Source organism: Microtus oregoni, unplaced genomic scaffold, assembly GCF_018167655.1.
Source record: "Microtus oregoni isolate MIOR12 unplaced genomic scaffold, Mior012 000000F_ref0000247, whole genome shotgun sequence".
Classification (NCBI taxonomy): Eukaryota; Metazoa; Chordata; class Mammalia; order Rodentia; family Cricetidae; genus Microtus; species Microtus oregoni.
Genome location: NW_024543059.1, coordinates 52763018 through 52779703, shown reverse-complemented (window position 1 = coordinate 52779703; position 16686 = coordinate 52763018). Strand labels below are relative to the sequence as shown.

The following is a 16686-nucleotide window of genomic DNA, read 5'->3' as shown; positions in this document are numbered from 1 at the left end:
CAAACTAAAGCTCAATGAGCTACACCAGTTCACTTTGTCCCCCAGTTACCAGGTGATTGACACCTTCGGGGGGGATCACAGCTTAGGTAAAAATCAAGCTTTACAACAGGAAGAGCAAAAACTAAGTCACGAACAGCTTGGAAATGAAGAAAAACCATTAGTGAGAAAATCTAAAATATTACATCAAAGTGTGGAAAGTCATATTATGGATGGGGAAGGAAATGGCAGGGGAAACAAGAGCTCTTCCATAGAGGATTCGGACTCCTCTCCCACTGCCTGGATACAACCCCACAGTAACCTGCCACGCACGAGGCCACAATCTATTCCACACCCCAAAAGAACAGAACTGCTCAAGGAGATCTGCTCATCTCCCACTGGGAGGCAAGTCCTTGGCCATTTACAGGACAGCAGTGAAGGCAAAGCTGACACTGAAAATGCAACAGGAGGGGATAAACATGGGGTGGCACCAGGAACACAGGGCGGGGTGACAGAACAGAAACAAGCCCCGGACGAGAGAAAGACAGATTCTGGTTCAGGAAGTCGTATGACACAAACGGGTACCACAGATGAAAGGCAGCAGCCACGGGAAGGTAGGGGGAAGGAGAAACTTGCGTCGTGCTATTCCAGCTCTGACAAGGAGAAAGTTTCCGTTAAAGACCTGAGTAAAGGCAAAACCAGTGCACTGCAGAGTGAGGCAGATTCTCCCACTCTGAACCAGGAGTCTCATTGTCGAGACCTTGGAGATAAACACCCAGATGTCGGGGCACATGGGGACAATGCTGGGACAGTGGGGATGCTAAGACCTTCTTACCCATCATGGGAGTTGAATACCACTCATTCTGAGGCAGGAAACGGGGTGCCTCTAGTTCCTAACAGAGAAAACAGAACTGAAAACCCTGCTTGCAAAGCTGCATCACACCCACCATCTCCGGGACACTCTAATCCACCACTTTTAGAAGTAGAGGGTCAGAGACAGTAAGCTGCATAACATGCATTTCCTGCATAGGCTGCCTTCTGAAGGATCAAAAGCATCTCTAGCCATTGTGTATGCTGAACATGCACTGTTTAGGGCATAAATGCTCAGTAATTCTTCATTTCCAGTGAAATAGAAGTTCATAGTCAGCTATAGTACAAAAATGGAAGCTGGAGCCAGGAGATTGTACCCTACAGTTGAGTAAACAGGCTACTTTAGGGAATAGAATGATGGAAACCTTCGCCTAGTCTTAGAAAATCAACCAAAAAAAAAAAATCCCTCGAATGAATGAAAGAGTCAACATGAAAAGGACATTTTGCATGTGATGTATATTTTATGGAAATTGTTATACACGTCTCAATTAGTGCTATTACAGTTTTGCTTTCTACACCGATGATTATATATTCATGTGTGCCTGATCTGTTTTCCTAATTAGGTATAATGAAAATTCAGCTATGTTTGTTAATTGTACTGCAGAGTGGTAAATTTTGCCCATTTGTAATTTCTCTGTCGATAATTTTCTTAGATCTCAAGTAGAAGTCTTTAAAAATCTGCCATTCATCTAAGAGAAAAAAATTGAGGGTTTCCAAGCCAACTGTAAAATTTGAAAAATCCTCTAAGTCCAGAAGAGGGCAATCTCAGCTTCCTTCCTTTCAGAAGGGCAAACACCGGTTTCAGAAGCAACACAATGGCTCAAGAACAAAAGGAATTTTAATGAGCTTTATTGCCAATTGTTATTAATATAAGGCTTTGAAAACCAAATAACCCATTAACATGGATCTTTGGAGGTTTGATCTCTCCAGTTGAGCTTGCTGCGCTGTTTGTTGAGAGCACCCTCCTTGCAGAGAGACCAAATGTGCACATAAACACTGGATTCGTGAGCAATCGTGAATAAACCTTTTTGTTGCAAGTCACATTTACCTGAAAACTACAGGTCTCGCCAGGCAATTTATACTGATACCAGTAAGATGGTCAGCCCTATAAAATCACAGATCAGAAGACATTCTTCACATTGTCTGGTGGGGGTAGGGGCAGACGAAAGAGAAACAAGTGTTCTCTTTCCCATCTTTCTATCTATCCCAGCCTCTGTGTCCTTTTAGTTATATTTGATATTTATAATATTAAATAGACTTAGCAGATTGCTCAGACCTTGCAAACTCTGGTGTCCCACTTCTATTTCCTGTGTGGCATTGACAGCAAATGATGAACCGTTCTACTTTCGAAAGTCCTTCACTCGCTTCCTCTGTCTTGCGGAGAGTCAGACATCTCTGGCTCAGCTTTTGCCCTGTCTGCTTCCATTTGGCCTTTCTACCTGGTTCCAGTCCCATGACATCCTGTCTCTCCAGACACCGCCTCATGGTGGGAAGCACCTCTGAGGTAAGAGGAGCATCATCTGCCTTCCAGTAGGGTCCGTTTCCTCTGTTCTGACAGATGGAGGGAGATGTTTTTGCTTCTCTATCTTTCATTTTCCTAATGTTTTAAACATCCTGTCTCTGCCATGAAGCTTCCTTAACTTTGTTCTCCTCCCTTGTTGTCACCAGTACTCCAGCAGGTGCAGGGGCTAAGCCTCCCTTCCTCCAGGCTGCCTTTCAGAAGGCAGCAGAGATGCCCCCTTGTACACACACCGCCTCCCTTCCTTAGGCTGCTTCCTTTGCAATAGATCTCAGCTTTGCCTTAGTCCGCTGAGTCCCCATGGCAACCGCACAAGTGCCTGTTAGAATCAGCCAGATCACAGTGCCAGCAGCCCCTGGGCTGTTCTGACCTGAGAACATTTCTTTAGTTTTCACGCTTCAGATTCATCTCTCCTGGGCATGTGCTGCTAGGGTGCTTGCTGAATGTGCAATTTCAGCTTCCATCCTAGGGATGCTCATTCTGTGGGATGGGGATTGGGGTCCGAGAATCTCTGCTTCCACAGACACACTGGGTAGGGTGGATAGTGTGCTGTGGGCACAGTCAAAGATAACTCTAAAGTTAATTTCCTTGTCTCAGTAAATGATGAGAAAACCTTTATGCCCAGCAAGTATATTTCTAAACAAGATTTCATTTTCTGTTATATGATATTCTTAACATTCTAGTGCCAAATATAAATTATCTACAATTCCATGTATACATTCATATTGCAGTTTCTGAGACAGGTCTACAACACAAGTTCCAGGCCAGTCATGATCACACAGACCCTGCTGATGTGGAATTCCCCTGTGTATGCTGTGATTACCATTAATGAATAAAGAATCTACTTTGGACCTATAGCAGGGCAGAACTTAGCTAAGTGGGGAAAAGTAAACTGAATGCTGGAGAAAGGAGGCGGAGTCAGAGAGAAGCCATGGAGTCCCACTGGAGACAGATGCCAGAACTTTAGCCAGTAAGCCACAGCCACATGACGATATACAGATTAATAGAAATGGGTTAAATTAATATGTAAGAGTTAGCCAATAAGAAGCTAGAGCTAATGTGCCCAGCAGTGATTTAATTAATATAGTTTCTATGTGATTATTTTGGTTCAGGGTGACTGAGACAAACAAGCAGCCTCACTCCAACACCCTGCCTTTAAAAACAAAACAAAACAAAACAAAACAAAACATGCTTCCTTGTGTTTATGGCAGTAACTGGAAATGCCTTAGTCTGGCTGGACACATAAGCCAGTACCAGGGTCTTTGGAATATTGGGAGTTTGAACTGCGCTATATTAAGAAAGTATTTGAGGGTGAAGCTGAAGAGGGGCAAGGGGAAAGTGGAAATGATGTCTATACAGAGCTCATGTCTGAACGTCTCAAAAATGAATATGAAAATGAAGAAATGGGCAGGATAACATGGCATTAGTCTTTTACACCCCAAGATCTTTACCCAGTAGCACCTGGCCGAGGGCGTTAGCCTGTCAGGGCTTCAGTGTTGTCAAGATGAGCAAGTTCTTCATCTCTTTGCTTACAGTGAGTTTGTGCGCTTTCTCTTTTCTGGAGAGATTTGGTTCTCTCACCAGCCCCTTATCCAGTGACTTCTTGTCTTTGGCTTTTAATCTCTACCCAAGTGTCACATCTAAGAAGACTTCCACGACTCACACTATCTCTCTGTACCCCCAACTTTCCGAAATTCTTTGTTGTGCATTTTAGGATACACCAGGACCAAGACCAAGACCCAGACATGGAAAAGAGGTTCCCACAAGAGGCCTTTGTCTGTTTTCTCTACAGATACTGTTTTTGAGCATTTGTAACATGTGGTTCTGATTACTGGGGTTATAACAATGGACAACACAAGACTGGACAAACAAAACAAACTCTGCTCTTTTGATGTCAACCAGTTATGAGATGATTCTAAATTCAACACAACACACACCGGATTGAATGGCCAGAAGAAGAGGTTGTCCTCTGAGACACTCAGCACATATTCTGTGTAAGCTTCCACTTTTTCCTCTAAAAGTTTGTCCATAACATAGTGGGTTGGGCAATGAACTTTTGGTGTTGCCTTAAAAAAAATCATACCCTTTCTTTTATATATTTAAAGTGGGTCTTATTCTATCTGTCCGTTGGGGGTACTTTCTGAAATAGTAATGGCATCACTTAGTCTGCTTTCTCAGGGAGAGGTTTCGGAAGAACAAACAAGGCTGTTGAAGAAATGACAAGATCAGAGGAGCTGTTCTAAACAGTGCCTGTCTTCTGGTATTTACATCTGAGGATCTTAGAACCAGCTCACTATTCTCTCAGGGAGACCCATGATCTCTTGACCAGATCTGAGCAACTGGGAGAAGACAGGAGTAGAAAGATCCATAGGCATTGCTGCCTCCTAGTACGAGAGAGGAACTCTATCCTCTGAGAACAAGCACGGGGGCCAACAGCTACCGTGGCTGGTGTAGCCAGATTTAGGTAACTGCTGAAAACCTTGTCCCCTGGAGTCTCCTGCAGGCTGGCTTCATCATGTGAAAAGCCAGCTCGTGTCCATCTTGTGCCAAAGCTTTTTCTCTAGAAAAGGACTCGGGATGGCTCAAGCCAATTGAACTGCAGCTGAAGGGCTGGGTGTCTCCTCTCAAACACTTGTCTCTCTTCTCCTAATCAGCTGTGAGCAATAGCTCAAAAGCAGGGAGTAGCAATGCAGAAGTCCAAACTGCAAGCCTCCCAGGGGCATTAAAAACACAGGGGCAGGTCAGTCTCCCCACCACACTGTTCTGGCGCACATTGGAAAGTAGGTGTTGGAGCCCCAGGCTGTGACACACTTTGAAACATCACACATTTTCTAAGAGGAAACAAAGTCACTCACTTCAGGACAGGCGTTCCAGCCCCGCATCAGCAGAGATGAGATGGGCTTGGGGATGGAGTAGCCGATGGGAGGTCTGATGTGGTGGTAAGCCATGTCTGCCGCCGCAGCCGCTGTAAAACAAGGATGCAAACTTCACTGACCTATTCCAGAAAGATGGAAAGAGACAAGACCCATCCGAAGGCAAGGACCTCTGAGCCGACTTCCTACCTGACCAACGAAGAGTAGACAACTAATGCTAACTTTACACTTATTATTTCCCATCCATTTGACAGTTGGGTCTGTGTAGTGAGCAGATGGAATTCATGGAGGAACAGGGGAGCAAATACTCAGGCTACTTGAAGTACACAGATGTACACAATACTAGGAAATTGAATGGAACCTGGGCAGCTCAAACCTCCCCAGTGTCAGGTCAGCAAGTGGGGAAAGGTGTTTGCCACCAATCCCGACCATCTCAGTTTGATTCCTGAGACTCACAGGTAGAAAGATAGAATTGTCTCCTTCAAGTTGTCTCCTGATCGTCACATGTGCTCCATTGCATGCTCATCTGCACATTTATTCACACAAACTCCTAAGTGTAACAATTTTCAAGGCTTCACAGTGTCATACACACAGGTTAATGCATTTGTGTTATACACCATGATGCATGGGTTACCACTAGACTTTGCATGTCTGGAAGCATCTGCACTGGTTAAGAAAAATATATATTAAATTAAATTTTGTTTGTTTGTTTTGATTTCCAAGACAGGGTTTCTCTTCATAGCCCTGGCTGTCCTGGAACTCGCTTTGTAGATCAGGATGGCCTTGAACTCAGAGAGATCCAACTCTCTGCCTCCCAAGTGCTGGGATTAATAGCGTGTGCCATCACTGCCTGGCTAAGTTAAATATTATTATTGATATAAGAACACTGAGAACATTTTAATCCTGAAAAGCTACTTGTTGGCTCACTGTATGAAGGTGACTCTCACCCACGGTTACACCTGGAGTTATTTCTTGATGGAATCCCCTTGTTCTGCCTGGGAGATTGGCTTTCCAAGTCGCACTCACCTCAGACTCTGTACCATGGGGTTGTGTTATGGGGATTTCTGATTTCTCTGTGTTTCTCTCTTTTCAAGCACTGATTGTCACACTGTCTTTTATATCAAGCATCATGGTACAGACATAAATTCAAGGCCTCTTGACAGTCATTCAAAGCAGGTACTAATGTCTGAGCCCAGGACAAGTTTATAATTTTTATCCTTTAAATAATAACTCATAGCTTTTATTCCTGAGGCCACCCTTGGTTTGATACACATGATAATGGAAATGATAACACATACTGCTCTGTTTGAGCCTTAAAACCGGTCCACTCCAGAGGGCTGAAAGACTTTAAATTTCTCTACACCCTGACTCTGGACTGTGGTAATGGGGTATTGGCTTATATCTTGTGGCTTTGAGATATAACTCCCAACAAGTGCATCTTCTAGACCAAAGTCCATGTTCACTGAATTCTGTTTATCCATCTAATTACAGTAGATCTAGTGAAGTTACCCTCCAAGTAACTTAAATTAATCGCTTTTTGGATTATTATGAATCAAGACCCTATTTTACCAATTGTAAAATTAATTCACATTATTTGAAGAAATTGAGAAAATTAAGGGAATTTTATATAGAAATATATAGAAAATATAAAATACAACTATTAAGGGGAAAAAACCTATTCTGTTCATATAATGAGTTAAACTGACCCGAGTCACCTTATGCTGAAGCTTTAATTTAGGTTCTAGTATTGATTACAGAGAGCAATTCTCTGCTTCTTTGCTCTGAGTCTGGAAAAGCAATTGCAGGTGAAGGATCTTCTCAAAATATTTGTTAAACTATTTGGAGAATTTCTCCTCTTTTCCATCTATGATTGAGCCTATGTTGACATGTGGTTATGTAGTTCCTTTTTTCATAAATTAAAGCATTAAGCAATTAAGCATTTTCCATGTTATTAAAACTATGTGTTAGCACATTTTAATGACTGCATTTACTGTAAATTACTTAATCACATCTCAATTTTAGGTTATTTAAAAATTTTCAAAAAATATTTTTTAATGGGAATTTCTGTATATTATAGACCAGACATTTATGGTATATTAAGGGGTGAAAATAACATGCCAAATGACATGAATACTTTTGAAACTAGCTCATATTAGTAAGTTATTTTCTAAATAGTTGTATTAGCTAGTGCTCTCTCTAGTGAGTCTAAAGGATGGTCATTACCACCACCGTACTAGGGATTTTTTTTTTTTTTTGAAAAGCAGCTTCCAAGCTCCTTGCTGTTTACACTGTTCTTATTTATCGAACCATCCTTCTTGGTCCTCGAGTCCCTTTGTTGGTTATTCTGAACTATTTTCAGTTCTTTCAAGGATCAAGAAAATCAGAGCCACCAAATCAATAGATTCTTATTCATCATTAATTTTTTGTTTGTTTGTTTGTTTTTCAAGACAGAGTTTCTCTGTGTAGCCCTCATTCTCCTAGAACTCGCTCTGTAGACCAGGCAGGACTCGAACTCACAAAGAGCCACCTGCCTCTGCTTCCCGAGTGTTGAGATTAAAGGTGTGTGCTACATTGCCCAGCTTATCATTAATTTTATGAATAAAATCTGTTACCCAATCACTGGGTCATAGTGACCGAGCACCAGGACATGCCCAGAAATCAGCCCAGTAATCATGAGCAGGTCTCCTGGTGGGGGGAGCGGGACTGTGCTCAGAACGGGTTAAACTGATGCCTCAACCCCACAGTCCTTTAGAAGCTCTCTCATATTCTGAGATCAAGCATGAGAGTAATTTATTTGCTTCTTGGTAGTGTGTCTGGGAAGTCCATTTTGATGAGCGAACTTTGATTCTTTACTCTTCAAAGCAGGTTCTGCAAGCCTTTGGAGTCTCTCTTCTCTCCTCTCCTCTTGGTCGTGAGGGTGCTCATTGTCACCTCTGCTGGAATATCCGCACTGGGCTCCAGGGTTGGTCGAAGTCTTGCCTGTGGCCAGGCTGTGCTCACAGCTGGGGAATCTCCTGGTGCTCAGATCAAGGAGGATGACTGTCAGCCCATTCATCAAATACTTTTTCTATTGTTACAGAAACTATGTTAATTGATTCATGAGAATGTTGGATTCTGCTTTCAAAAAGAAAGCTTTGCCATGCAAAGAGGGTAAGTCCAAATTTAAAAACGAAAGCAACCATTAATTGTGCAATTGTTTTTAAAATTCTACCTGAACTAATGAATTTCTTGAACTATAACTAACTTGCACTGTACAGTGCTGTCCCCAGACCTCTCTGCAGTGTTGGGAATATCCTTCTGCACTGTACAGAGCTGCCTCCAGGATCTCTCTGCAGTGATAAGGATGTCCTGCACTCTACAGAGCTGCCTCCAGGACCTCTCTGTGGTGATAAGGATGTCCTCGTGCACTGTACAGAGCTGCTCCCCAACCTCTCTGCAGTGATATAGGATGTCCTTCTGCACTGTACAGAGTTGCCTACAGGTCCTCTCTGTGGTGATAAGGATGTCCTGCACTGTACAGAGTTGCCTACAGGTCCTCTCTGTGGTGATAAGGATGTCCTCGTGCACTGTACAGAGCTGCTCCCCAACCTCTCTGCAGTGATATAGGATGTCCTTCTGCACTGTACAGAGTTGCCTACAGGTCCTCTCTGTGGTGATAAGGATGTCCTCGTGCACTGTACAGAGCTGCTCCCCAACCTCTCTGCAGTGATATAGGATGTCCTTCTGCACTGTACAGAGTTGCCTACAGGTCCTCTCTGTGGTGATAAGGATGTCCTGCACTGTACAGAGTTGCCTACAGGTCCTCTCTGTGGTGATAAGGATGTCCTGCACTGTACAGAGTTGCCTACAGGTCCTCTCTGTGGTGATAAGGATGTCCTCCTGCACTGTACAGAGTTGCCTACAGGTACTCTCTGTGGTGATAAGGATGTCCTCCTGCACTGTACAGAGCTGCCTACAGGACCTCTCTGTGGTGATAAGGATGTCCTGCACTGTACAGTGCATAAGCAGTAGACTCTTAGGCTCTGAGCAACTGAATTTGTAATCTGGATGGTTTCAATTAATATGGTTTTTAAACAGCCACGCTCACTTGTCTCCATATTGAACAGCACTATTATAGAAAATAGTTTTCCCCACTCATGTTATTTTAAGTGATGAGATTTAAACATAATAATATTATAAGTCAGCCCTGAGGGTCTCTTCTACTAGAGAGCCAATTAGAGGTCTCGGATTGTTCTATTATAGCAACACCTGCTCAAGATAGAGAAGATACGGATGTAGTTCATTAGTGTCATCTCTAAAAACAGGTCACATACAACCAGTGACAACCCTCTTCCACAATCCTTTATCAAAAAGTACTTACAGTCCTGTTGAGACCACTCAGTTGGTAAAAGCTCTTGCCACACAAGTCTGGTGACAATTCAAATGTCAGAACCCAGAATGGGAAGACAAAGCTGATTCCAGGAAGTCCCCTGATCTCCACACAGATGCCAGCACTGGCCACTGGCACCCACACACATACACATGATAGTAACACGTTAAAAAAAATCAAAAGACATTGGTTAGTCTACATGGGTTAACAGTCTAAGCATGGTATTATTATCTTCAATAAAATATGATAAGCAAATGGGTCATTAAGAAATTAATCACTGCATTCGCCAATATGTTCACGTTTTGGTTGTAAGTTCTATGATATGGCTTGTCTAACCAACTTCTCTGGTGTGGAATCTGTTGTTCCGGGTGTTGACATAGATGTTCTCTTGGATTCCTCCCAATCTCTCCTGCAGCTTCTCACACTATGGTGACACCTCGCGAGTCACACTTCATGGCCTGCTTATTTGTCTGTCTCTGCAGCACAGTCACAAAGTTCCTGAGGTCAGGGACTACATCTCCAGCTGGTGCGTCAGAGAGCATAGCGGAGTACGTGGCAGAAAGTAAACACTCAGGAAGTCACAGATTAAGTGGACAGAGGTGTGAGGAGTTGGGGGGACATCACAGGTACTTAGTGCAGCTTCCCTGGACTCCCCAACATCTGATGAATGCATGGAAGGATGGGCTAATGTGAACAATTACTAAACTCATTATTGTGCTTCAGAAGAAAGCCCAATGCTTAGCATCCAGAGGCATCATGGGATGTATATTTTGTCCAACAGGCTATTAAATTGTAGCACAGGCATGTGAATTGTTGAGACCTTGTGGAGAACTGACTCAGTAATCTTTTATCCAGAACCTTTGGTGAAGGCCTCTGCAAACAAGCATCACGGCCTGTGAAGAGATGCCCTTTATGGGGAATTGGAGGCTGGACTCTGAGCCTGGCTTTGTTCTACACTCCCTGGGAGGTCCAATTAAGCAGTTTGTCTCAGCAAGAAATAATTTTGCCAAGCATGAGCTTCAGCAGGGAAGAGTCAGTTTGATGGGAACAATGATGGGCTCAGGGCCTTGGCTGTGCCCTCACTCCCATGTGACATCAATGCCTCTTCTAACAAAACCCAGAGCACGGGTTTTAGTCCTCACTGACACCTATCTGAGACGCCCAGCATGATGTTGGCTCCCAATAAGTGCTAACAGCTGCCGTTATTGATAACAACAAATCTGAGAGTTCAAGCAATCCTTTGTAATCTGAACCTGAAGGCGAGATGTTAAAACACCACTGATTGTTTATGGTCTTATTTAGATCACGAGGTCTTTCAAAGGTCGTCTTTGGGTATGAAGAGAAAGTCAAATGTTCCAGAGAGTTACCACAGATTGCAAGTCTACAACTGCCTTCTGTACACCGGTTCCAGCTCATGTTGCGGCACAGCACTGTGGCAGGAGTGGTATTACAGCCTCCCACAATGAAATGAATCATCTCTTTCTTATTTATGCTTAATTATACACTGGATTCCAAACTCCTAAAATAATCCCTCACTGACTTATTTTGTAAAATTAAACAAAACATGTCTGTTGTAAGCAGAAAAATGGGTCCGAGAAAGGAGGCCTGTGTGAACACAGTGGACCTGAGTTCAAATCCCCAGCATCGCGTAAAAGCTGCACATAGTCACACATGCTTGTAGTTCTAGTGTTGGGTGGGGCAGACACAGGCAGATCTCAGGAACTCGCCTGTCACTCAATCTAGGCAAAATAGTGAACTTTAGTTGCAGTGAGAGAGACCATGTATCAAAAACAAAACAGAGAGTGGTTGAAGAAGACACCCAGGGTCCTTCTCTGTCCTCCACGCGTGTGTGTACAACACAAAAACACAAATACAACACACACACACATACACACACACTATACACACCACACACAAACTATGCATGCACACACCATATATCACACAGCACACCATACACACACACACATGCATGCCACACATACATTCATACACCATCACACATACACATGTAGGCACGCACACCACACCGACACCATGCATCACACACACACAACAAACACACCACACACACCCATCACACAAATACTACATACACATGCATACACACATCATACACACATATACATATGCGCATATGCATACACATATCACACACTACAGAATACATGTATGCACACACCATATACATACACATATATGCACATACCACATACACACTGCACACCACACACACACACACACACACACACAGTGGGGTATGGGAGAAAAAAGAAAGGAAAGTATGTATCTGTCAGTATTGACCAAGATAAAGTTTATAGGACAGTTTTAATTTTGATTGTGTGCATGTGTTCTTCAAAGTGCAGTTGACTGCATGCCATCGTTTCTAACGAGGCAGGCTATAGTCAAGGCAACAGCGTTCTGCAACCCCAGGAAGAGCTGAGACATAGTCTTTGTTAAAGTTGCACTTTTCAGCAGCATTTGCTGGAGTGAGCAGGACTGACGGGGCCATGATATTGCACTCCTGGTGTGTACTGTCTTGGTGTGGGTTTCTATTGCTGTGAAGGGACACCGTGACCATGGCAACTCTTATACAGAAAAACATACAACTGGGACTGGCACACAGTTCAGAGGTTTAGTTCATAACCATCATGGTGAGAAGCATGGCAGCATGCAGGCAGACGCGGTGCTGGAGAAGGAGCTGAGAGTCCGGCAACAGAAGGAGATTGTGCCACGCTGGGCATAGCTTGAGCATATATGACCTCAGAGCCTGCCCCCACAGTGACACACTTCTTCCAACAAGGCCACACCTAGTCCAGCAAAGCCACACCTCCTATTCCACTTCCTATGGGCCAACCACAGCAAGCGTGCGATAACTTTTGAAACATTCAATGGTGTCATTGCCTATCTCGGTGTAATCTCTGTCATCAGAACGGAGCAGCGGAGCATTATCGTCAGCTGCAGCCATGCAAAGGTCGGCAGCTACTGCACCAATGCGATTCTTCCTGAGATGCTGGCTTGCCTCATTTCAGTGATAAACTGGTAAAGATTAGCATGGCAAACATGGGATTTATCCCACTCGATTACCCCTGCTGCATGTCCACACTATCAGTGTGCTTATCCAGTCAGATTATTATATGCAGGACGTCTTAGGATCCAGATCGTGTTGAGAGATGGACATAGTTAACCACTATTTAAAGAGGACTGGGAAACTCAATGAATACACATGTGCAGCCCGTGGCGTAAGCATGTCTCTAAGTAAGCTGCCGTTCATATTTTTAAAGGCTATGTGTGGGACATCCCCGCCCCCAGGTCCATAGGCTGAGTTTAGTTTTGAGATTTCCAGCTCACGACCCTGAATTAAGCGTTCGCTATCCCAATCTCTTCCCAAACTTGGCTGCAATGAATTGTCAGATGTTCTCAATTTGCTGCTGCTTCCCAGACTTAGCGAGAGCTCAGCATCAAGGAATCCAGGGCAGAGTCACATTTCCTTGTGAGCCAGGTGGTACCATGCTGGAAAAGAATAAAAGAAAAACAAAAGAGACTGTTCTCTGGACTCAAGCTGAGATTTCAGGATGATGTGCATGGTTACCTGGGTAGCCGGGACAGCATAGGATTAGGTAAAGGATGTGTTACTGGGTTAACTGATCTGGCATCCTTTCTTTGTTGCTTGTGATACGTTAGAGAAAGCAAGCCCAGAAAAGAAATCAAATCGGGGAACTGGGTGTCGATGTCTTTTTTCGATCGCATCCATAGCAGCTCTTACTTCCAGGTGAACAAGCCCTTCATCATGCTCAGCTCACTTTCTGCTAGGCTCAACATCTCAGCTGTTTCTTTTCTAATGGTCTCTCTCTCACAGATCATATATGTATGTATGTATATGTATATATGTATATCTATCAGGCACCTTAGACATTTTACTCCTCCTCCATTCCCACTTCAAACCATTGGAAAGTTTTTGCTCAAACCTTCCAGTCTTCTAAGCCAATCTTCCCATTTCCATCCAAGATACCACTCCAGTCAAACTGTTCCAGATCCCTAAAGAAAAGCTGGTCTGATACTAACTCTGATCTAGCCTTTACCAACTACTAATAAAGAATAGTCTAAATTCTTTTAAAAATCCTTCGTTGTCTTTCAGTGTTTGTATGCATAAGACTTCTGGCACTATTAACTTGGCTTGCTCAAGAGATGACAGATAGATCACAAAATGCTGTATCTGGGTATGTCACGGTGTTTCCAGATGAGACTAGCATTGTGACAAACAGATGCAGCAAAGATAATCCACTCTTGCTTCAGGCAGGTGCCACCCAGTCTGCTGGGAGCCCAAGAAAGTGAACAGGCAGGGGAAGACAGGTTAGTGTTTCCTTCTGAAAAGGGGACATCAGTGCTTTCTGCCCTTGGACATCAGGATTCGGGTTCTTGGATGCATAACCTGGTAGATACACAGTTATCCTAGTGCTTCTCAGTGGTTTGGACTTAGATTTAATCACATACTCGCTTCACAGAGGTCAGATGGCAGACTGCGGGATTTTGCAGAATTCAAGATCATGGGACCAAAGTTCCATCATAACTTTTCTCCTGTCTATTTTTTATCTCAACTATCAATGTATCACTTATCAATCACCTACATTATATCACCTTCAATCAAATCAAATCTATCATCTATTAGTCTATATCTATTAAGCATCTATCATCTATCATCAGTCTATCTGTCTATCTATCTGTCTATCTATCTATCTATCTATCTATCTATCATCTATCATCTGTCTATCTATCTATCTATCTATCTATCTATCTATCTATCTATCTACCTATCATCTATCTATCTATCATTATCTATCTACTTTTCTTTCTACTGATGGATATCTCTTATTAGTTGATTCTATGTTTATAGAGACCCTGACTTATGAAGGACTTTATCATCTGTCTCCAACTTTCCTTAGATAGCATGAATTTTGTAAACACTGTTTTGTATCCTCTGCTTCCTCCCTACTTAATTTCTGATGCCTTTGTCACATGTCTGAACCTTGCTGACCCTGCTTTCTGTTGGAATACCTGCCTCTTATCACTTCCAGTATCTATTTCCTTGATGAGAAGGAATTTTGACAGATGTAATTCAGGTGGGATGTGGTCTAAGAATCCTTTCCCCTCTTTCCTCCTCTCTGTCTGGTCAGGAAACCCCTCCAGGAATGTTCTTAGTTCCTTGGAGTTATTATTTGAACCTGAAGTGTCACTCCCTGACTCGTGTTTGGAAGCTTCCTCCACAGCTGGTGTGCAATGAGGGCCTGGAAACTCAGGCTATGGAGTGTAGCTGGGGGGACTGGGAGAAGTCATGAGGGGTAACTTTAAATGTTAGAGCCTGGCCGCCGGTTCTGACCTTGCTCTCTGCTCTTGCTTTTCAACCAAGTAATCAAGCTCTGACACTTACTCCTGCTGCCCAGCACTGAGCCAGCTGTCCATGCCTTCCCCATCCTGAGAGCTTAAAATCCTCCAAAACCATGAGCTCAAATAAATCTTCAGGCTTTTTTTTTTTTTTTTTTTTTTTTTTTTTTTTTTTTTTTTGGCTCAAACGTTACTGGCATTATTTGCTGCTCTCTCCCTGGGATTGATTACTCTACCGGGGTACTTTTTTGAGCCCCCTCCTCACTGTGAGTATTTTGAAGGCAAAGAAACATTGGATCCTCTTTGCTGTCTTATGCTGACAAGTTCCTGGCCCACAAGGAAGCAGTAGGAAACTTTCAGCGGGTGCTTACTACTGCCGATCATTGTTCCGGCCCTCTGCCTGTTAAAGGTTATAAGATGTGCCCATGTGGACTCCCTTACACTCCTGCAGTACCAGTTGAGAAAGCTTTCCTTCAGAAAACTAAATGGGTACCAGCATTTAAAACCTCTTTGACATCTAATGAAATAAATGATCTGAAATCAGTTCGTCTAATAACAGTGAGCCTACACACTTGTGCTGCCTGACGCTCAGCGGGATCTGGCAGCATCTGGGAAGGGGCTGCCTTTGGAGCCGAGCATGTAGTCCCATGGCCATCACACCCTGTGTCTGAGCGTGTGTACACATCCCGTGGCTCTGAAGGCATCTGTTGTGCTAGAAGTGATGGTGGCTCAGAGGTTAAGAGCACTGATTGTTCTTCCAGAGGTCCTTAGTTCAATTCCCAGCAACCACATGGTAGCTCACACCCATCTATAATGAGATCTGGTGCCCTCTTCTGGCCTGCAGGCATAACACGGAAGGAATGTTGTATACATAATTAATAAATAAACCTAAAAAAACTTGGATTAAAAGCTTAATTTGAACGTGTGTTACTGAAAGAGATACCCCCCCCAGCTTTGAATTATGGATATGTGCATCTATCACAATGTTAGAGTCAATGCTAATATTGGAGCTACACTTTTAGATTTCCAGAGGGTTAGCATGCTGCACAAGGCAGGAGGGTGAGCCCCCACATAACTGACAAGGCTGTCCCCACTTGCGTCAGGATGTGTTGCTTCTCATAAGTGGCTTCTGTGTAGCCGCACTGGGTCAGGTGTTTTATATAGTTCACCACTGAGCATATGCTAGATTGCCTAACCACCATGATGATATTAGAGTCTCATTTCTTGAAGCATTGTCACTGTTCAGCTCTTAAAAATTCAGCATTCATCTTAAGTGAATTCTCTTTCCAATAAAGTACTCTAAATTTTACTCTCTGAAACACTTGAATCAGGTTGGTCTTGGGCAAGACTTCTAACTTTTATATTAAGTAGTAATTTTCTCCTAAAAATAGTGTTTATTTCTGGAGGAAGAGTCTTAAGTTCCTTTGGTTGTTAATTTCAGGATTAATAAAGTTTATGCAAGAGAGGAAATTACTAGACTAAGGAACATCAAACAATAATTACAGCAATCATGGTGACATGGGGACAATCCAAAACACTTAACTTGATACTAGGGAAGTAGAAAACATTGTGGACAAGGACTTTTGTTAAGCCAGAAAAGACCCACCAATACGCAAAATCAGTGCAAACAAAGTGGAGGAGAATGATTCAGAGAAGAAATGGACACATCTTCTCTGGGAAGGGGAAAGCAGGTGGAG

General features: G+C 43.2%; 1 protein-coding gene across 2 annotated transcripts in view; it reads right to left on the bottom strand.

Moving 5' to 3' along the window:
* LOC121447239 (serine/threonine-protein kinase TNNI3K) overlaps positions 1-16686 on the bottom strand; it is a 217186-nt gene that overhangs the window by 56681 nt on the left and 143819 nt on the right. For both annotated transcript variants that reach the window (XM_041650381.1, XM_041650390.1), the window contains one exon: positions 5221-5330. In XM_041650381.1, the coding sequence (XP_041506315.1) occupies positions 5221-5330 (110 nt within the window). The remainder of the gene's footprint in view (positions 1-5220; positions 5331-16686) is intronic.